This window comes from Lontra canadensis, unplaced genomic scaffold, assembly GCF_010015895.1.
Source record: "Lontra canadensis isolate GAN:19392208 unplaced genomic scaffold, GSC_riverotter_1.0 scaffold9, whole genome shotgun sequence".
Taxonomy (NCBI): Eukaryota; Metazoa; Chordata; class Mammalia; order Carnivora; family Mustelidae; genus Lontra; species Lontra canadensis.
The window spans coordinates 29,103,989-29,127,091 of NW_022631003.1; the positions used below are offsets into that span (position 1 = coordinate 29,103,989).

The 23,103-nt window shown below is 39.0% G+C and overlaps 1 protein-coding gene across 3 annotated transcripts in view; it reads right to left on the reverse strand.

The window, feature by feature from the left end:
• Positions 1-1,217: 1,217 nt before the first annotated feature.
• Positions 1,218-23,103, reverse strand: part of FAR2 (fatty acyl-CoA reductase 2) — a 136,634-nt gene continuing 114,748 nt past the window's right edge. For all 3 annotated transcript variants that reach the window (XM_032855164.1, XM_032855165.1, XM_032855162.1), the window contains exons 5-12: positions 17,066-17,243; positions 15,695-15,739; positions 13,406-13,524; positions 12,477-12,544; positions 10,233-10,404; positions 5,910-6,039; positions 3,020-3,147; positions 1,218-2,094 (exon numbers count right to left, since the gene is read on the reverse strand). In XM_032855164.1, the coding sequence (XP_032711055.1) occupies positions 1,932-2,094; positions 3,020-3,147; positions 5,910-6,039; positions 10,233-10,404; positions 12,477-12,544; positions 13,406-13,524; positions 15,695-15,739; positions 17,066-17,243 (1,003 nt within the window). In that variant the 3' untranslated portion in view covers positions 1,218-1,931. The remainder of the gene's footprint in view (positions 2,095-3,019; positions 3,148-5,909; positions 6,040-10,232; positions 10,405-12,476; positions 12,545-13,405; positions 13,525-15,694; positions 15,740-17,065; positions 17,244-23,103) is intronic.

The following is a 23,103-nucleotide window of genomic DNA, read 5'->3' on the forward strand; positions in this document are numbered from 1 at the left end:
TAGTTTCTTTGGAAAATTCTATCTTTTTTCCTCAGGGGAGGGAGGAAATCTGTAGTAGTCCAGCAGTTAAAGATACAACACTAGAAGAGGAAAAAATTTTTTTAATTCAAACTTTCATTTAATCAAAAGTCAAAATGAATACTTGATCAGTGGAATTTATGGAATTGGTAAAACAATCAAAAGATAGTAAATTCTTAGAATAATTATGTTTTATCCCATCTCATTGAATTATAACTTGATTTCTTTTTATCATATCTATAGTTTGTATCTCAATCAATCAGTGTAGCTCAGAAGTATCATCTAGACATCTCAAATTAAAGATCACTAAGTGCTTTGTTTCAGAGCTGGGTTGTGTGCCCTGGAAAGGAGTTTCCAGACCTTTAGATGAGATTTGAAAAGATACTGCCCAGAAGAGTTCCCCCCCAAATGCCCTTTATGGTGTTCAGAAAAATCTCAGGTAATACTGGACTAGAAGCTGCCCTTCAAGCCTTATGCACTACAACTACGTGCACATGCTTTCTGAGTATTACCAATTAATCTGGAAAGTGAGTATACATATAACTGCCTTCCTTGCCAGTTTATGCTCGTGTAATTTTCTAGTGGTTGTGGGTTTTTTGTTAGTTGCTGAGGCCCCAAATACTATATTTGAATAATATTCCATATTTTTAACATGAAATGCTGCAATCCAACATTCACTGGTTTCTCAAATGCAAGGAAAGTCAGGATAACAGTTATATTATTAATATAGGGATTTGAGAATAAATAGTTTTTACTAATTCATTGGTATTATACATAAAATATTTTTAAATAAAACAACACTTACTCTCTAAAGTGGCAGTCTGTTAGTGAAGTCTCTTCTGCACGTTGGACAGTTATCATTGTGTAACTGGAATGATCAGGATACTAGCAAGTCCTGGTGGTCACAGAAGGGTAATCTTCCCCACTTCCCAGAAAAAGACTTAAACTAACATTTACATTTAAAATTTTGCCTTCCTCCCTGGCAAAGATCAGGGGACTGAATTTTTGTGGGGGTTTTTTTGTCTTGTTTTTTTAAGATTCTAGCCTAGGACGTTCCATCAGTCACTCTCGCTCTGAGGGCTGAGCAAAATAAACAAATATAAGGGGTTTGGTGACTTCAGTGAACAGAAAGGAAACTCCTGAGAGAAGGTTATCAGGAAAACGGGTGACTCAAAGATTTAGAAATAAAAGTTGTCAAATTATGAGAACTAATTTTACTTACAAGCATAATCGGTACCAATGCAACTATGCTTGAGCTCTCCTTCTATACATAATTATTTACACCTAATGTTTTGTTTTGTTTTTTAGATTTCAGAAATAGTTGAGGGAGGTGCTAGATGTGTATCCACTTTTCCAATTCTCCCAGCCTTCAACAGGTCTTCATGGTATAACAGAAAAAGGACACTGAGATTTCAGTAGAGAATTACCTCTTTTAACAGTATTTCTGAGGATGCAAAGATCATTCTTCCTCAACTTAATCTTGACTTTAAACCTTTATACTGGGTACCCCAGAATGATTCCAAGGTTAGAACTGCCTTTCTTTAGGCTATTTCAGCTTATATCCTATGTTCTTCCACGTTCATTGAGTCAAAAATTAGTCCCCTGAAGAGAAAAAAACCTAAATACGGACAGATAAATGTACTTTGGTGTTTTATATTCAAGGGCACAGAATGGAGTATTAGGAAGCAATCTGGAAATTTTTCCTAAGATACGGTTGATTATAGGCTAGGATATGACTTTCCTTCTCTCACTGAAATAAAATATATAGGTAAGAAACAGGTGAAGACATGACAACACTTTGACAGGTAACGAGCTTGGGCATATTCTTTGTTACTTCCTAATCTTGAGAACCACAGTTTGCTGTTTTAGAGGTATCCAAAAGGTTCCAGATAAAAGGAGCTTGCCGAATGTTCTTACACCTTAAGCGTGCTGGGTGCCCTAAAGTAGGAGAGGAATTTATAACAGAAGCTTACAATGAGGAACCAGACATTCCGAGCCATCTGAGATCTTGCAATGAGAAGGCGCCACGCGATGAGGAAGAGGGCAGTGTTAAAGAGGTAGTGAATATTTCGGAGCCTGGGGGACAGACATAGAACCAAAGTTAAAACAGCACCAAAGACCCAAATGTGTTATCTGAAGCCTAAGTATATTGTTTCTGGTTGTGACCAGCAAATTGTTAGGTGCCCACAGGTATGTGGCATGACCTTATGACCTTTTGATTTTTATAGCTCTTACTCCACAACATGCCTTCTGAATAATCAGATTTCCATAGTATTCCCCTGACTAGTTTGTTTTTCCCATACCTCTCCCTACTTGAACCAATCTTACAAACATGACTAACCTAATCTTTCTTAAATATACTTTGATCATATCACAAATCTTCACTGGTTCTTGTTCAGTAGAAGGTAAGTTCTAAAGTTCTCAGCCTGCTTCAAGGTTCCTCTGTTTGCAATTTACTTTTCCAAGCTTATAATCTCTGCATTAAAAGCCCTTTGCTTCTACGAGAATTAAATCAGACTGTTCTGGTTCTTTGTCCCTTGTGGAATAAGGACTGAAAGGAATTTAAGGCAGTTTAAGGACTTCAAGAATGGTGGTTGAGTGATTTGCTCATGTTAAAGAGCACAGTCAAGTTATCTGCTTTTTGGTATTGTTTATACCACATTATGACACGATGTGGTAGAAGAAACAGAGAAACTTGGATTCAAATCTGGTTCCTCTACTTCCCATGTCTTACCATGGACAAGTTACTTAACCTTTGAGTCTAAATAGTTGATTAAAAAAAGAAAAATGGGATAACAAAATAACATCTCCCTCATACAGGTGTGGTGAGATCTAGCTGAAACAGTGTATTACAAGGGGAGAATATACAAGGAAGGACCTGTAATGTAAATGCTCGGGAAATGTTAATTCCTCCTCTCCCCTGCTCAAATTTCATGCCTGGTATAAAATCAGGTATTTGTGGTAAGTGCTTAATAAATATTAACTGACTGATTATGCTTACCTTTTCAAATGTTGTTTTGCTTCTGGGATCCCAGCCATATCCTCTTTCAGTAAGTACTTCTTAACTCCTAAAACATAATTTTCAATGTATTCCAACCAGTTCAACTGGCGCACATCAAAGTTGAATACCTGAAAGGCAAGATGAGATTATGGGTTGCCAGATTTTCACTGCTGGAGACAATCACCTTGTCTTTTTTGATGAAGCTTCTTTTACATAAATGAGTGATGTTCGGTTTGAAAGACTTAGGTTGGACCCCTCCAAAGGAGATTATTAGAGCTCTTACTTCAAAGGCACTGACTATATGGGTTACCATTTACACAAATATTTAAGCATAGATCAAGCACAAATATTTAACTTTTGGGAAGTCTTGTGAGGGAAATTTAAAGGAACTGGCATTAATCTGGTGAAAGCTAATTTCGTTTCAAGTAAATGGAGGTTAATTATTTTTAAAAGTGTTGGAGTAACTTTGGTTAGGGAACAAAACAAATAGTGCTTTTCTTTCCCATTCTTGAATTTTGGTGGTGTTCCCTTGGCCTACCATCCTTTCCTACTTCATTTTGCAGATTAAGGTAAACTGTGGATAAGCAAAGCCTTAAGGAAAAGTTTAGCAGAATTTATATTCTGTATTTGTTTTAGAGGTGTTATCCACTATGTGTGCTGTTAAATGAAGCCCTTCAAAAACATTTAGAGCTAAGTGGTATGAGTGAAGTGCTTGCTTCTCTTGGAAAACTAGTGCATTTCCTCCTCTTGGACACAGAATGCCATGGAACTATATTTTTCCCTTTCACTTCGCCACCAAAAGGTTCAGAAACAAAGCCCCTGCTTAACTGCACTGACTTGGATAAGATCTCGTAGACTACACATGGATGGACATTCTATTTTTCTTACCCTTGAGTTCATGTTTTAATATTTTCCCTAGTCTGGCATTTTATTTCTGTTTTGTTCTTTAATTATATATGCTTACTGCAAGTTACCCCAAATCTTTGTGAAATAATATGGAGTATTAACAAATAGATGAGATTAACAAGTTTGAGAGAGCTTCATAGACTTGTCCAACAGCTGAAATGCTTTCCAAAGGTAATTTTTTTATTACTTTGGATATGTTTGTTTTCAATAGTAGCACTCAATATAACTTACTCATCTGTATAAATAGAGGCTTTTATTTTATACTATTTCACATTTCTAAGTTAGATTTCAATGAAGCCCTAAAGTTTAGAATTCTCATCCCATGAGTCAAACTCAATTCTAATCTGGAGTTTGGCAATTATATCCAATTATTCAGGACTATTACCTTTGCTAAGATATTTTGAAAGCATATGTTAAATCCATAGCAGATTTGTTTTTTTCCACAAAATTTTTGGTTATTTTAGGTTAAAATAGTAATATGTCAAAAAATGGAACTCTAAGCTTATTACCTTTTGAATTATTTAGATCGATCTATTCCATGGAGAGAATGCAATAAAAATAAGCCTACCTAAAACTTGAAGCTAATTTTAAACATAATTTATGGTAGCTTTTTTTTTTAATAAGCTAATTTGATCATTAGCTCTACATTTCAAACACGTGCTTAGAATAATCTATGTCTATACAAGGTACATAAACATTTCTGAAAATAGCTCTATTTCATGTCCGGTTTAGAGAGGGTCAGCAATTATCTCTGTTAAAACATCCCTCTAAATGTCACCTGGTGTATTTACTGTAACAGTGTTTGATTTTCTTGGGTTCCACGACCCAAAGTAATTCTGGAGCTTGGATTTGAATCATGTTATATGAATTTGGAATGTAGGAGTAAATCCCTTAGCTGGCAAGTGAGGCGAGATATGGCCTTCTAATGTTTCCTTCTCAGTGTGATTTGGTCTCTTCTACATGCTGCCAAGTACTAGGTAACTCAAGAAATGCTTTTTTGGGGACACCTGGTGGGCTCAGTCAATTAAGTGACTGCCTTTGGCTCAGGTCATGATCTCAAGAGTCCTGGGATTGATCCCATGTTGGGCTCCCTGCTCATTAGGGACTCTGTTTCTCTTTCTCCCTCTGCTATTCCTCCTGCTTGTGCTTTCTCTCTCAAATGAATAAATAAAATCTTTTAAAAATGCTTTTTTCTTTAAAAAATTAGATAATGTCAAGAGTGAAAACTTTAAAGTTTAATTGAAGACTAAGGTTTTGCTCAGGGAACACATGACTTCTTGAGAAGAAAAATGCTAGGAACATGTACAAAGTATGAAAGATTTCTATGTTTGTGAATTTCAGAATATGGAAAGATCTCAGGACTTAATGTCTGCAACTGCCAAGAAGCTAATGTAAGGAAAGAAATGGCACTGGTGCTAAGCAATTAGAGTGAAGGCATGTCTTGATAGATGCTTGGATTGTTGAAGACAGGTCATTAGAGGGAGAGAGAGGCAGTCTGGGTGCCAGTGTGCTAGAGAGGGAGAGAGGTCTTAGTGGGATGCACATGTGAGGAGGGTTTAGCTTTAAAAAGAAGGAAAGAACTGTAGCTTTGGAGATGCAGAACGATTTTGATTTAACAAGAAGAATGGATGCATTTATGAGTAGTAAAATTATGATTTTTTTTTTCATTGAAGTCCTATGTTGTGAGATTAGGGAAAATATAGAGGTTTGTTGAAAACAGCCTCTAAAGGCAAACAGGGATTGAAGCAAAGTATGTGAAATGTGACTGCAGGATAGCAGTGAGGATCTAACCAGTCAAGAACCCAGGTCTCTTATCTACATTAACTTATATCCTGTAGTTATATCAATAGCACAGATTGGTTTTCTTAGCAAAAAAAAAAAAAATTCTGTGTATATAACTAAAACTTGGTCAGATTTCCAGGTCAAATAATTCTAATTTGCAAATGAGCAAGATTTTCCTGTTGGTTGCCAGCACTCTACTTACTCTCTGGTCTTCAGGACTCAGCTCAGACATCAGCATTTCCGTATTGTATGTGCTCCATTCCCAACTCCGGTTGACAAAATATTCCAGCATGGAAACTGTTCTTAAAAGCCGATTCATGACCTTTGTCATCCTGGGGTAAAGAGATATCAGCAAATACCAGCACATCACTGCTGGCTGCTTTCCTGTTACTACTTTATAGGATGTGTGACAAATTACTTTTCAGAAACTATAAAAAATTTCCCTCTTTCCCCCACTTCCTCATTAAAACACGTATTCTTTTTTCTCTGTCCACATTAACTGTTGAATGAAGGAATATTGAATCTAAGGGAGTTTGATTAGTCATTTTACTACCATCGAACTCCTCCTCTTCCTCTCTACTACCTTCTCTTTTTTCTCAAGAGTAGCCAATATTTTGGGGCACCAGGGTGGCTCAGTTGGTTAAGTGACTGCCTTCAGCTCAGGTCATGATCCTGGAATCCTGGGATTGAGTCCCGCATTGGGCTCTCTGTTCAGCAGGGAGTCTACTTCTCCTGACCCTCTCCCCTCTCGTGCTCACTCTCCCTCTCTCTCAAGTAAATAAAATCTTAAAAAAAAAAAAACCAAAAAAATTAGCAAATATTTTAAAAGTGCAGCCTGATACCGGAAAAGAACTTATTAGGTGATAACCCCACTGTCTGGCACCATGCTGATGCTTCAAACAATTATTGTCTCACCTAGTTCTCATTGCATCTCTGCTAAGTAGCTTTGTATCTACTTTTTATGAATGGGCAAAGTGAGCTTAAGATAGATTAAGTGGCCATGATAATACAAGCATCAAAAGGAAAATTCCAACCCAGTTTTGACTGATCTAAAAAAGTCTCTGCTTTTGTAATCTCACCACTCTTGTGTTCCATTTCTTCTGATGGCTGGCATCTTCCTGTCCTGTGGTCAGGACGGGGACCAGGTCCACTGTGTGAACTTGCCAAATTTACAATTTATGGAAAACTTTCATATTTGATGCTCTTATTTGATCCTCACAGGTAGTAAAGATCTGTACTCTTCATCTTATAGAAGGATTAACAGGTTCAAGGCCACACAGCAACCTAGATCTTCTGGCTACAAATCACTTTAGCCCATAAAACATTTACCTTAGGCCAGGTTAGCAGTAGTGATTATTGTAGTTGACCTAATAATGACTTGTGATGGTATTTTGGGAATTTGGTCTTACTTCTGGTCAAATCCTAATACCGATTTACCTAATGTCTTCTGCGGGACTTCTCTCATTGTATCATGGGAAATTCCTAGGCAGAAGGTATACTCATTATTCCCTGATACAAGCATCGTAAAAGGGTTCCATTTGGCTGTTATCATCTTACATTTTTGCTGTTGACAATGTATCTACCTTCCTCCTCTCCAAGTTCACATATTTAGACCTATTCTCACCAATGATAGTACATGGAGAAGACTTTGGGAGGGGATTAGTGCCCTTTATAAGAAGGAACCCCAGGGGCGCCTGGGTGGCTCAGTGGGTTAAAGCCTCTGCCTTTGGCTCAGGTCATGATCCCAGCGTCCTGGTATTGAGCCCCTGCATCAGGCTCTCTGCTCAGCAGGGAACCTGCTTCCTCCTCTCTCTGCCTGCCTCTCTGCCTACTTGTGATCTCCATCTGTCAAATGAACAAAATAAAAAGAAACCCCAGAAATCTCTCAGCCTTTCCAGTATGTGAGGACACAGACGGCTGTCTAGGAACTGGGAAGCAGGTCTTCAGCAGATGCCGAATCTACCAGCACTGTGATCTTAGACCGCCCAGTCTCTGCAACCATGAGAAATCTGCTTCTGTTGTTTATAACCCACCCAATCTATGATAGTCTGCTATAGCAGCCCAAATGGATAATGGCAATCTTTTTCCCTTCTACAACTCTGTCGTCATTGATGTGATTTCAATAAATTTCTTTTAAATTTTTAAAATAAGCATTGTAGAATGATATCCTATGTACAGGAATTTATCAGCATAATAGTATTTTTTCTTAGAATATATTTATGACTTTCAGGCACAGAAGGTATTTTTAAGCCATAAAGGACTCTTTTCCTTTATTCATTTTATCACATAAAAATGTAGAACTACTTTATTTTTTAAGATTTTTTCTCTTCTTCTTCTTTTATAATGAGAGCATGCATAAGCAGGGAGAATGGTGGCAGAGAGAGAAGTAGGCCCTGCTGAGCAAGGAGCCTGACATGGGACTCGATCCCAGGACTCTGGGATCATGGCCTGAGATGAAGACAGATGCTTAACCTATTGTGCCACCCAGTCATCCCTAAAACTTTAGTAATAACAGTGATTACTATATTCTATGCCCTGTTATATAAAACCTCATAAAATAGGTATGATTACTATCCCTTTTTACAGGTGAGGCAGTTAGGTATTACAGACAGTAACTTAGGGCTCACATGGCCCTTGACTTGGTGAAGCCAGGATTTAAATGTGTAAGTCGGACTCTAAAGACCATGCTCTTAAGACCTACATTGTATGTAGTCCTCTTGTATTAGAAAAAGATTCATTCATAAAGCTATGAGATAAGAAATTGAGTTGGAGAAAATACAATATATATTTATGCACATAAATGAGTTTCTATAAATTAATATGGTCAATCCAATGGAAAAATAGGTGAGAAGCAGAGGCAGACAACTCACAGAGGAGAAACCTTGAATGTCCAATGAAAAAATGAAAGCCCAGCCCCTCCAGCAACTGGGAAGGCAAATCAAAGTAACCAAGAGATGCCATTCATTGCCATTAGTCTGACAATTCAAAACACTTTTTTTTTTTTTTGTCAACTACTGATGAGGGTAATTAAAAACACATTTTTACCCTTCTGTGCTGATGTGCAAATTGACAGAGGCTTCCTTTAGGGCAACCTAGGTAGTGACAAAATCCAGATAGCCTCCACCCCAGACCCAGTGGTACATTCTAAAAAAATGTAGGCGCACTGATATTCATTACCCCACCATAACAGGAAAAACAACACTAGGCAGAAGGACTTAGATTTTCAAGGAACATTAGTGGAAAAAAGTTGGAAAATATGTAGGCTTGAATTACACACACACACACCTCAAAGCAAAACTATATATATGTCTATATATGGTTGTAAATGCATAGAAGATTACACACAAACGTACTTGGGAAGGGAAAGAGTCTAAAAGGATTCCAGCATTTTTTGCATTGATTTCTAGCATTTTTGCCATAAAAATTTTTATTGGCTCCCTTTCACCTTTTTTTTTTTTTTCCCCTTTCACCTTTTTTCTTTTCTACTTGCAGAACTTTGCTCTTTATCCAGGTCTTCTTCCAACCCTGATAAATTTTAAAGACTTCCCTGTTTCTGCCTATAATGTTTGGTATTCCTTCTTTTCCCACTTTTATTTAATAAGCCCCATACAAATATTTACAGTGTCTCCTCTTCATCTTGCTCAAGAAGAACCTGATGATTACTGAGTTATGAGCTCTAAATAAGGTCTCTGAAAATTTGGATAAATGTAACATTGCCTAAGCTTTAGCCATTTGCACTACTAATAAGGATGGAAATTAAACATGCCGAGAGACTGCCTCCATAAAGAGACTAGCATGGAAAGCAACGCTATTCATGCTTCCCACGCTTGCTCGCAGGGATGGCATTTGGTAATTATAATAATGATGGCTCTTCAGACAAAGACAAAATTCAAGGGAGACAGAAAGAAAGGGCTAGGTCCTAAGTCTCACAGCTAGGTGGCGACAGAGCGGCCTCAGCGACAGCACATTTCATTCTACCTTGTTCCCTTTAATTTCTTTACTTGCCTCTAGGTGGCAGTAACTCTAGTTCAGGTTTCTCCAGATCTCTCCTCTTTTCCACTTCTACACTACTTTAAATTCTTCCCTTAGCTTCTATTTCCTATTTGTAAAATTGTTGTTAGGAGTACATCCTCTCTGGATTGTTGTGCGAATGAAAACGAGATCATCCCACGTTATCGTGTGCATGTGTGTGTGTGTGTGTGTGTGTTACCATCGTTGCACAATTTTAAGATTACCTAACAGTTTAGAAAACCCCAGATTTACAGTCTCCTTTGCTTTGCTTTTCGGATGACTACTTGCTGAGTTGACCAAACAAGTTTCTCAACATTTACCTTCCTTTATTATGATAGAGGATTTTTAAGGTAGGGGTCCCTTTGGCACTTCTCATTACTACTGCTTCAGTTGGCCCTAAATTTATACAAGATTCAGTTGTCATCTTCAACCCCCAGATGAAAGGAGGGCTGTACTCTGGGGCCTAAATCTTCCATGCAATAACACTCTTAAAGCCACTGACTTGGTTTCTCACCTGGGCTTCCTTCCTGTGAGCCGCAGATAGAAGTCATAGATGATGGCAGGGACCCGGTGGCTGACAGCATTCCAGTACTGGCTTATAATGAGGTTGGTTGTGAAGTCTGCATGTGGCCTCCTAAAAGCTCTCTCAAATGGGGCTTTTTCAAATGTTGCCAAGACTTGGAATCCTGGGGAAGAAAATAGAGTACTAAGTCTAGAAGCATATAAGCCCACTGTAGTGGAGGGCATTTGCAATGGGTCAAAATGATAAAGACTAGTGATTGCTGTGAAGAGTCTAGAATCAATCTCTGAGAACAATATTAAGATATTATGCGAGGCAAGGTCACCTACAAAATCAAATAATGAGAATGGGTTACAAAGTGGGTCCTTTTCCTGAAACCTTTATCTAAAACAACTTCTTGAGGGAAATAGTTTCAATCAATACAGTGAAGTATTGTTCAGAAAAACATAAATCCATCATTTGATTCCCAGGTTATCTAGTCTATTCCGAAAGCCCCAAGACAGAGCCAAAAGGCCTTATTTCCTAGGTAGGATCATTGGTTGTAGAACCATCAGGAAAGTTTCTTCATATTTTACTTAAACTTTTAAAAGGGTTAAAGTTTCATAAATGTTTAAGTGAAAAAGAGCATATCAAGGTAGGATTCCCTTGTGCTGGTTCACTTATATACCTGTCTTTTACTTCTTTGTTATTTCTGCTTCTCTGGGGATACCCCAGACTCCACTGTCCATTCACTTTTGTCTCCAGATTTTTTTTCCCACAATTTTTTTTTTAATGATTAAGTAGATAAAAAAACCTAGATAAAAGTTAAAAGACTCTTGATGTATATTTGTAAAATAATTCTTTTCAAAAGATATTAATTCCAATTAAATATTGATTTTACCAATGTAAAATTTTCAAAGAATATACCCAAGTTCATTATTCAATTATGATAACTATATCAGTTATCATGGTAATAATATTATTATCCTCCTTAAAGTGTGTTACTTGGAAATCTGTATAAAAAATATATACCTTGTACAGAAGAGATTCTCAAGAAAGATCTGATCCAGGAATCTGGACTCTTTTTCCTCCCAGAATGGGTACTGCACAGAGACCTGTCCTCTACTCATATTTAAGGTACCAGACCTCCACATGAATTTGAATAGATCTCTTCCTCTCTTGGGGTCTCATATATAAAATAAAGCAAGGCCACTAGATTATTTCTAAGATTACTTTCAACTATGATACCATATACTTTGATAAACGGAAAATAAGAGGTTGCAGCACGGAAGAAGACTTGAACTCCATCAGAAATGGAGTTTACATGTAGCATCTTTTTATTGACAAGCTTAACATAACTTGTTTTCTTCTATTAATGCCTCTTTTTATGAGTGATAAAAAATACCTTAATACCTTAATCCTGTTACTGAGGTAGAGGAGATGTATTTTTAATTCCAAATGTTTTCAGAATTACTCAGATATATGATCTAAGTAACTGGATATATGATCTAAAGAGCTTTGATGCCAGTAGATAATTTCATTTTTTGAAATAACTTTACAAATAGAATAGCATAGGAGAGTGCTCTGAAATGAAAATCAGATCCTAACAAATTAAGTACATGTGATTTTTTTCTATATCTAGTATCTAAATAAGACTAGATGATCTCAAATTTTCAGATATTTGCAGAAAATCAACTAAATTGACAGAGTACAACATTGATTAGCTAATTTTCTATTAATGCAGGGTTAATTACTTCCATTCAATAAGATACTTTCAAGGTGACACTTATGGCTTGCTGTATAAATCAGTGAAGAATATTATTGACTCAGTAACCTACATCTACTTGTTATTGATGATCCCACAGTCTTGATGGTGTAGCCAGGGGACAAGGGATGTGGGCGTGGGAGCAGCACCCGCCTCAGCAGGAGGGGCATTTCCTCACTGATGTTACTTACAAGTGCTGACTTTCAATCGGTTTTATATATTTTAAAAAATCTTCATAGCCAATGGACCCCTTATTGCTTGCAATCATGTACATTATTCCCGTTGACCCCTTTGATATTCCACAGCACATTCTAGTTAACTCTTACACACTGATAATTACTAATTCTTTTATCTTGTACTTATTTTTTATCTTTTTCTCCCATTAGACTCAAAGCTCCAAGACACATTTTGTCACATTTTTCCCCTGTGGTAGACACTACTACTGTGTGGGCAGATGCTAATAGTTATGTAGTTATATCTCTACAGGCACTTACCCATTTTGCCCCAATTACAAGGATTGAGGTTACCAGATGTACAGTGGTAGATTAATGTTGACTTAGGTCTGGAAAATGAAATAAAAATTAAATAAATACAACAAAATGGAGGACAAATGAAAGAAAGATAAGGAAAAACAACATGTAGGCAAGGATGTTTCAATAATTCCCATAACCAGGGCAACACTTCCATCTTTTGTTCCTTCTTTGGGTAAAAATGCAAAATGGAAGAAGACGAGGAATGTGTGTGTTTGTGCGTGTGCATGTGAAAGAGATCTCAAATAAGTTCATGTTTTTAGGGAGCAGATGGAGGTACCATGACAATGAGAAAGCAGATAATATCACTAACTTCTGGACATGTTTATTGGGCAAAATATCGGCTATGTTTTCTTCTAAGTCCAGTTAAGGCCTGTTCTATTGGAAAACTTCTAAATGGCTGACTTCAAATAAAAATTTATTTCTGTTTGCCATTACTATCAGAGTCAAATATACAAACAACCTTTTTTTTTCTTCCCCCTGTACTTGGTAACAGCCCCTCCCATGGTGATCTGAACTTTTGGCATGTAGCAGGAAATGAGCAGTTGTATAAAATATAAAAGATGCCCTTATTTCACCCACTTTTATCTCCTTTGCCTTAAAAAGGGGAGCTGATTTTAGACTACTGAATAGAAAGAAAAGCCTTTTGGGGTTATAAGAATTTTATGATTAAACAGTTTAGAGTTTGCTACTTTATCCAAAATATGAAGCAGTATTTATAAAATATTTCCATGCATATGTGATGGCATATGTGGAACTTTGTAAAATATTGAGACTGATCCTTTCTGACATTTGGGGTCTACTACAATCAAACACACATATTTTGAAACTAAGCCTAACATAGTCACCCTCCTCCTCATCAAATGTTTGAAAGCTGGCTTCCACATGCGCACCTGTGAACGGCTGTGTACCATCCCACAGCCAAAGTGAGATTGACGACTATATCAACAGGAATTAAATCTGCCACAGCCATCGGAGTAGCTCTTATGGACCGAAGAAACCCTTTCCCAGCCTGCACAGGAAAAAGAACAGTAAGTACTGAACCAAGTTTTAAGTAACAGCTGGGACTAATACTAAATTAATGCTGCTAGTTAACAACAGTTAACACTGACTCAGGGCTTACAAGTTATCATGCTAAGGCTGACCCCCACAACCAACCCCCGGCCAAGTCCATCTCAAATGCCAATTTCCAAAGAGGTCCTCAGATTCCTTTAGGAGTGGAGTTCCTCCAATTTGTGAGAGGTTAGTATGTTCAGCTGATGAACAAACACCAAGAACAGTTTTTCACATTTAAAAATTAATTCATAAGATATCTTAAGAACTAAGGTTTCCCAAATTTTCCATTAAGATTAGTTTACCATTTTATTTATTTATTTAACCTAAAGAGAGAGAGACAAAGAGAACAAATTGGGAGGAGAGGCAGAGAGAGAATCAGGCTTTCTGCTGAACAGGGAGTCCAGACACAAGGCTCAATCTCAGGACCTGAGCCAAAGGCACACAGTTAACTGAGTCATCCAGGCACCCTTCAGTTTAGCATTTCTTAAATGATGCCATTTTCTGCTAGTTCTCACTAACTTACAAACAACAGATCCTAAAAGTCTAAGAAACATTTTAAAAAGTTAATAGGCTTCTACCGTTCCATAAATACTCTTTATTACTTAAGGAAAAGCCACCATTTTTTGCTAAGTATCTTTGTTCACTTCAAAGATGTTATATAAGTGTAAGAATTGGGAATTATTCACATTAATAAATAAGTCATACCAATAAATATATAGGTTAATAGTCATGTTCACTGACTTTATGAAGTTATTGATACCCTGCATATTTCCAGCATTGATTTGCAGTGGTTAGCACTTTCCTATATTCCTAATCTCTATTTTCTTGTGACTGATTCCCCTTCCTTTTTATGTAAGAAATCAGTCTGAAAGATTTTAGAAAATCTACATCCATGTGCAGCTTTGTAAATAATATAATAAACCTCACTCTAGGATCATGTAAAAATAATTATGTTCTAAGTTACCAAATGTTCACCCCAACTAAGATTTTAAGATGAAAGAGTTGGGGTGCCTGGATGTCTCAGTCAGTTAAGCATCGGCCTTCGGCTCAGGTCATGATCACAGAGTCCTGGAATCAAGTCCTACATAGGGCTCTCTGCTCAGCGGGGAGCCTGCTTCTCCTTCTCCCTCTGTCTGCTGCTCCCCTTGCTGTGCTCTCTCTTCTCCCCCCTCCCACCATCAAATAAATAAATAAAATACTTTTTAAAATAAAAAAAATGAAAGAGTTGAAGACAGGTGGAGAAACAAAAAGAGAGGGGCTGCTAGAAAGAAATCAGAAGTTCTCTGCCACTGTCTTTGACAAATAGTCATAATTCACTCTTATGTTTGTATGTTAGTTCACGTGGGACCTAGCTCTGAAGCACGGCATTTCTAATAAGATTTACACTCAGGGAGAGAAGTGAATTCCTATTCATCATCCCAAAGAGCAGAGAGGCGGTTCAGGTCCTATAGTGCTTCCTCCTGAACTGTGAGCTGTGGCACACCTCCCATCACCTAGATCAGCCTTCACCGCAGGGACCTAAAGGCACCGCTGATGTTTCTCCTTGTTTGGGAGAGGAGTATTGGTGAAAAGCGTTTTCTCTATTCATTCATTTTTATAGGAGAAAAATTTGCTCTAATTGGTGGTTCTCTTTCTTGTATCTGTTGAGGACTATTATTGATGTATTTTTATTATACATAAAATTTCTATCCATACACATTAACTCTTGAATGCATATTATAACGAAGAATAATCTTTGAAAATGTGATTTTTGTTGCCTCCCCAATTTACTGTATTAATTCAAGCTATTAATAAATAGCGAAAAGGAGGAAACACTCCCCTCTTGTGGTAATTAAAGGGAAATGCAGACATGGTCCTTGATGCTCAGACTTTCCAAAAATAAAACTCCTCAAGAGTAACTGATGATATCACAGTGCTTCTGCTTTCCTGATAATAAAATCTACAAATAATAAAAGTAATTTCATCCTGCCTCTGTTTCCCAACCAATAGAATTGAGATTAAGTGGCTTCAGTTGTAGTTACTAAAGTAACACGGATTTGGATCAGTGAAGCGAAACCAACACTAGGCATTTTATTACCATTCCTCCACTACCTCCCAAAGAGTTATTTCGACATTATTATACGTACCGCAATAATGAGCCCACTAGGTCCATTTAGGTTATCAACCCAGCCCTAAAAGAAAAAGATCTCTATTAGTTACACATGTCAGAAAATCATTATACGTCGATGCAATGTCTGCAGTCTGATTTTAGGACGTTTCAAACAAGAGCACTGAGATCCCAGCTGATAGAATGGTCTCATCCAATATATCTAAGATCACAAACAAAGATCACTCGCAAAGCACTGGATATTTCTGCGCTTGTGCAAGAATGAAAATTCTGCCAGCATCTTTTTTTTTATAGGAGGGAGGAGTCATGGGGAGTTTCAGTTTGTTTTATGACATCTTAGAGGTTAAACTAAACCTTGACTTAATATCATAACTTGCTAACCAAGTCACTAGCCATCACTTTTCTTCACCTCAGGCCTGATTTTAACTCTCCAGGGGAACACTACATATCAAACATGATTTGTAGGAATGATCCATTTCTGGAAAATCTGAAAAGTTGAGCATCCATACTCTATTTGCATTAGCTTGCTCAGAGATGTTCATGGGAAGACTATGTTATGGAGCTGTTGGAGGAAAAACGACTTCTTGAGCTTGTCTCCTAAGCCCTAAGCAAGTCAGTTGACCTTATTATGTCTGTTTCTTCATCCATAAAAGTTGAAATGTGTGTTTAAATAGGAGAGGAGGGAGAATAGAGAAGAGGGAAGACCTAATATTTATTCAACTAGGGACCAGGCACTACACTAAACACTCCTTGTACATGGTCTCATTTGATTGGCTCTCCACATGTGGGTCCAGTATTGGGCTAAAATAGCATGAGCCCAGGTTTATAGATGAGACTGCTCAAAAGCCTGAATTTTCAGTAAGTCATAGAGCTCAATTTTTTTGGCCCTAAAGCTTCATAGAATTGCTTCAAAAAAGATAGTATAATTCGGTGTACATTCAAAAGGATACAGCAATACACAGATGCAAAAATTAATTATTCCTAAACTGAGAACCTTCTGCGAACTTTGTGGTTCTTATTTACCCTGACAGTTATAAAACTACCAAAATGGCCACCAAGAACATTCTGGTATATTTAAACTATAGTGGGGAAGCCAAGAACTAAAACTATCTGCTACAACAATTTTCAGACTCCAGTGAATGAGAGGCTAATGCAAGACCTCCATCCAACTCTGGGACAGACAGTAGAACCTCCAGAGGAACCTCATGTTGGATAAATCCTGAACCAAATGTGAAATTTTGTCCTAATATAATGGGTTCATACTTGATTTGCTGCACTCAGCTATATGTTCTGAGAAGAGAGAGAGAGAAAAGGACATCTTTGGAAAGTAATTGGGTGAGAAGGATGATGGTTTGGAAGCAAAGCAAGGAATCCAGACAAGTGGACTTACCGGGAAAGGCTCCTGCCAGGTTGCTCCCACAATGGAGGGCCTTATGATGGCAATGTTTAGGTTCCCGCTCTCCTGCTGCACCACCATCTCACCCAAGGCCTTGGTATACGTGTAAGTATTGGGCCGATCACCTATCAGCTTGGGGGTGATCTCATCAATAATAGCATCATCTAACCACCTGTGGGTAGTCAGAGTCAAAAAGAATTCTAGTAGCATATGTTAGACAATAGACAGGAAGAAAGATAGGGAGGGAGGGAAGAAGGGAGAAAGGAAAGTAAGGAGGGAGGAAGGAACCCCCAAACAAAACACAATCAAACAAGACTTCCCCTTTCTCGCTTGAGTTCTGGAATTCAGAAGAGTCATAGGATACCAAGGCTGACTGGGCACCCGTCCAAACGCCGAGTGCTGAATGAGCTCTTGGCTCTGCACCATGAGGCCCGCTCTCACCAGTTGAGTCCAGCTTCCTCCCACCTAGACTGATAAATTCAACAGCCATGCAATCTACTACTTCATTATGCATGATCTCTAATTATCCTCAATTATTTCCTCTTCGACTGGCTCAGGAGTACACCCATGAGGACACCTGTGGGTGCCAGCCGTGCCCGTAGCATGCCATGTGCTGTGTTCGTGGAGCTTAGAGGCTCCCACCCCAGGCTTCCCAGGGTTCTGGGATGAGCCCCTGTTCATCCGGGGTTGTCCTGTTCACACCTAGTGCACCAATCTTGCAACCTTTCGCTTTTTACTTTTAAAATTCCATTCAGTGCCTCAACAAATAAAAGCAATGACATTTGGCAGAGCTACAATCTGTTTTAGCAAATCTGTGGAATGCATTTTGAAGCTATATTTACAGTCATAGTAATAGCTCGGTAATTTTTTCCAGAGATTTCCCTTGAATTCTGAGATTCTCTAGTAGCTATTAATAGTCTGTCAGGAGGCATGATTATACTACTCTGAAGCAGCTCTAATAGTGACTGGTGAACACCTCTCCTTACAAAAGGACATGTATCATGAGAAACTGAGTTACCATGACAGCCACCTAATCTCTTTTTTAAAGATGTCAGAACCCTTTTGATAATCCCAAAGTCTATCTGCCCTTCTCAAAGAAAGCAATAAAATTGTCAATTAAATATTTAATGTTTCTCTTAGTTGACAGACCTATTTGGTTAAACATTTGTTACAATATAATTTTTCAAAAACCAGGCTACCTAAATATGTTAGTGTGATTTTTATAATTGATGTGCTTGGTACATTTATTCCTACCTTAGAGGGCTGAGCTCAAACTATTTTGATTATAGAAAAATCTTAGCTGTTATTGCTTTGCTCCCATGACAAATTATTGGACATTTACAATGTGCTTATGTCAATATTTATTCAGAGACACAACCCTCAGTTTTGAGAACACTCATTTGATGTTGGAGTGGGACATGAGCACTGTCTATAACGTTTCGGTTTTCCTTGCTTTGCTGCTATTAGTTCTGAGTGTTTTCTAGATACTCAAATACCGTTTGATATAAATTGAATAGGGAAAAAAGGTCAAGAAGTTCCTAGAACAAAAGTAACTCCATATAGTTAGAAAAATGGAAGATTTTCTAATTATATGGCCCCCTGAGGTTAGGGATAAAGCATGTGGGATAATGTAGGCAACTCTCCATTTCATGTTGATGTTACCATTGCCTCATTTTATCTGATGGTCCACAGTGGATTAACTGACCTAAGACCATTTTCTTTCACGTGCAAACACACACAGATTGCAAAAACCAGGTCAGGAGAAATACAGCCTGATCAGGCTGTAAAGAAACAAATTCTTAGAATACATGAGAACATAACCAGGCACTAAGCTGATACGTCACAGGGCTGGGACCAGCTGTGGTCATTGATGTTGGTGTGCATGGAAAGGGAGTTCGCCTATCTTAGAAAATGTTGGTTTCAGGGCACCTGGGTGGCTCAGTTGTTTGAGCATTTGACTTTTGGTGTCAGCTCAGGTCATGATCTCAGGGTCAGAAGATGAGCCCCAGGTTGGGATCCACAGTCAGCAAAGAGTTTGCTTAAGGCTCTCTCTCCCCCCAGCTTATGCTCACACTCTCTCTAAAATAAATAAATAATTTTTTTTTTTAAAGAAAATCCTGGTTCGTAGATTACTAAGAACACAGCTGTAAAAGAAGTTGTTGTGCTCTGTGAATGGTTTGCCTCTCATATTTGTGGCTCTGTCTGTATCCCACTGAATTAGCTTCTTGATTCCTCAGTTTTTACTGGTGAAAAATGGCAATCATTATAGCTGTTCTAATTTTCAAGTTATCATGAGAACAAACAGGAATTTTCACAACTGCACTTAAAGCTCTTTGATAAAACCAAACGAGCCAATAAACCGAAGGAATTTTTGATGTTTGGTAAAAGAACCAAGGGGCATGTATCTACAAATGTAACAGTTAGTTTTAAATTATCTTTTCTGATGCAGGCAAACAGCCCTTGGCCCATCTCATCCAGCCACTTCCTGGGTTCAAAGAGGATGTTGGTATAAGAAGCACATGCACCCGCTGGTTAAGTGGTGATACCCTTTACGAGACCTATATTCAGTTCATGCTCTTCTTTACGAAAGTCTGATTGGCTATTTGTTCTCAATTTTTTTGAAGAACATTTTTAAAAAATGTATTTATTCGAGGAAGAGAGAGAGAGAGTATACGAGCAGGGGGAGAGGCAGAGGGAGAGAAGCAGGCTCTCGGCTGAGCAGGGAGCCCAATGCCGGGTTCAATCCCAGAACCCTGGGATCATGCCCTGAACTGAAGGCTGACACTTACCTGACTGAGCCACCCAGGTGCCCCTTCTCAGCTTGTTTTTAAAACAGTGAAGTTGGCATGGAAAAAGACATTCTATAAATAAAAGTACATTTCTAAAATTAACCAAATGCTCTTCAGGGTACCTGAGATGTTTTGAACCCGTAGGTCCCAGATTCTAAACTTCTACTTACATTGCTTCAAAAGAAGCAAAAAGTTAGTGAAGATTTCAGAAAGCAATGTACATACCATTTCCTATAAATATTACTATCTTTTTGAGGGGGGGCGGGGCTTGAAACTTACTGCATCAACCTAGTATCATTAATGATTTCATAATTTAGGTACTTCCTAAATGAAATAATAAGAGGAATATAAATTTTTCCTCCTAGTTTCCTTAGGCAACAGGGAGGGCAAGAGCAGTGGTATTTCGGGTGAAGTTTTCTGCGGAGCCAGTACTGGACACACGGTCATGTTTGCTCTCTCCGTCTCTTGTCTGAATTAAGTTCTTCCCTTGATTCTTGCAGGGATCCTGCCGTAGGTTCATGTGTCAGTTTCCCCATTTTATAGTGAGTCCCAGAGAGCAGGGATTAGGTTTCTTCTGTGTCCAATCACTTTACCCGCCCAGGCACCTACTCCCTGATTCAGTCCTGAAGGGCTCTCCCACACAGTCTTGACTGGATGGTTTGTGTTCTGAATAACACTTTGGGAAGCTGAGATGGACATTGACAGGAGAGCCCGGAGGAACTGAGGAGCGGGCGGGGCTGGAAGGAATCTGTGGGGAAGGAAGGAAGGAAGGAAGGAAGGAAGGAAGGAAGGAAGGAAGGAAGAAGGAGGAAGGGAAGGAGAAAGGGAAGAGGGAAGAAGGAAGAAGGGAGGAGGAAGGGAGGAGGAAGGAAGGGAGGGGATGTGTTTTTGGAGAATGAAGCAAAACTGGAAGTTAAAATATCAAGCTGGTAGTGATGTCAAGTGTTGAGAAGCTGAAAGACTACATGTTGACTAATTTCAACATGGCAGAGTTGGCTTCAGAGCAAATTTACACTTTTTACTGGGGTCAAGGGTATTCCTATGCCTAGTGCTGGCGGTGAGCTGGCCTCTGCATTTCCCCCTTGACTACTACTGAATACTTATTCTGGCCTCCAGTGGCCTGATAATATGGAAATTATTCAATCTATCTAGGAAGCAGTCTAACCCAGCTCTGATTTGTATTTAAAACCAGATAACACTAAAAGTACACAGAATTTTCTGGGTTTTTTTGTCTGCTGCTTAGATGCCATCTTAAGCCTATACAATTCTGACAGTAAACGGACAAAATCAAAATGAGTGTTTTCCTTTCCTCTGGAGTAGATATACTGTCTTAGTGTTAACAACGTGTTCTTCAGCACCCAGACAAGACTACTTTCCAACATCTGACTTCCTTTCATATTTCTGCCATAGCTGACTGCTGCCCATGTTTGATCAAAACCACCTTTTTTCACATGGCAGATTAACTGTGCTTCTGGAGGCCAGGTAGCTTCAAGAGCATGATTTTTAGTAGGTACAAATCTTTCAGGGAATTTTCATCGAGGAAAGCCTCTAGGAATGGGGAGGGGGGTGGCAAGCAAGGAGAGTGGGGAGGCTGGGGTGAGTGGGTGACTGGAATATGAATGAAACTCGTGTCAAATGAGAGACATTACATGAAAAAGCACTTTGAGGCAGTTTTCTCCAAACTTGCCTGCTCATCAGTAAGACATATGTGGGGCCTATGACAAAAGTTCAGCTCCCTGGGCATCTTAGAACCTCCAAATCAGTCTTCAGGGGCGACAGCTTGATAACCTTGATTTGTAACCAGTGGAGTGGTGCTTGTTATGGTCAGGCAAACTGAGGAATCACCAGTTTCAAAGGACGCCACCCCACAAATGTTAGCCTTGAACAAATTGGGATTAGCTCTGAGAGAGGCATCACTTCTTGGAGTAAACCTTTCAGTAGACTTGAACTTTAAAGGATTTCAATCCTGGACACTAGAGATGGAATCTGAGGGTTGATTAGAAGGTATGTGCAAGCCCACAAGCAAAGCAGTGGCCACGTCCCATTCAGTCTCCTGTCCCCGAACACAGAGGTGTTTTTTGGTATCTATTGTCACTCCCCAGTTCTCAGTCTCACCCCACAACATGGCAGGTCACAGCTGCCCCTGCCTCTGATGACTGCCTAGGCAGATCTACCCCCTTCCCTCGGGACCGTACTAACATTCCTAAAGCCTGCTTTCATCCAAGTATTTTTTTTGATGAAAACAAAATGGAAGCACCAACCAATCAAAACCACCCCCTCTACACACACATGCGTGACCCTCCTGCCGTGGATCCCTATTGCCTCTAGAATTAAATACAGTCCTCCCCACGGTATTCAAAACTCTCAGGACAGCCCCAGCCCCACTCCCCTACAAATAACAACTATGCTGCCCAGGTAGATGGATGGCCATACCCCCAGCATGCCTCCAGCCTTCCTGCTCCCCTGGCTGTGCCTAGTCTGCGCCCCCACCTCACCCTGCCACACCGTGCCTCCTCTCCCAAGTCCGTGTGCTGTGCCCGTCTCCACAGGGCCTTTCCACTGCCACCACCAACTCCATCTAACTTCTGCTACCATGCTCCATGTATAATGCTACCCTGCCCTGCTTTGTGTTTTACTGGGAGCTCCTTGAGAACACAGTCTCTTTTTTAAGAAAGCACCTTTTAATCTCTCATACAGTCAAGTGTGTGGGAGTACTGAAAAGGGCCGTGTGATCAAATCATGGGGCCACAGAGAAAAATGGTGTCCCTGTAACTTACCAGGTGGGAGAATTCCGAAGCCTTCCTCAGTCTTTTGGAGCTTCTGTTTCTTTATTAGCCCAGTAGCAGCAACACATACCACCAGCCCGACAATATTACGGCAAGGAACCGGTGTCTGCGAAAGTGTCTTTACTCACAATAATTGCTCAGTGATGAATCAGAGCTGCCCTTCCCTTCTTAATGTGTACTTACTAGATTGATTTAAGGATGCTAACTAAAGCAGTAAATATTTATGGATCCATTTTTCTAGTTTCGGGCTATAGTTATTTCCAGTTTTTATATAGGTAACAAAAATCTTTTCCTTCTGTCTCTCCTAAGAGGAGTTAACTTGGCCTGAAAAAGAGGGAAAACAGCAATCTTTCCCGGTTATGTGCACTTTTAAAAAAAATAAACATTCTACTTGAGCCATTATTCCGGAAAACTGGAATTTCATTGGTAGTCCCTCATCCATTTATGCATAGGAGCT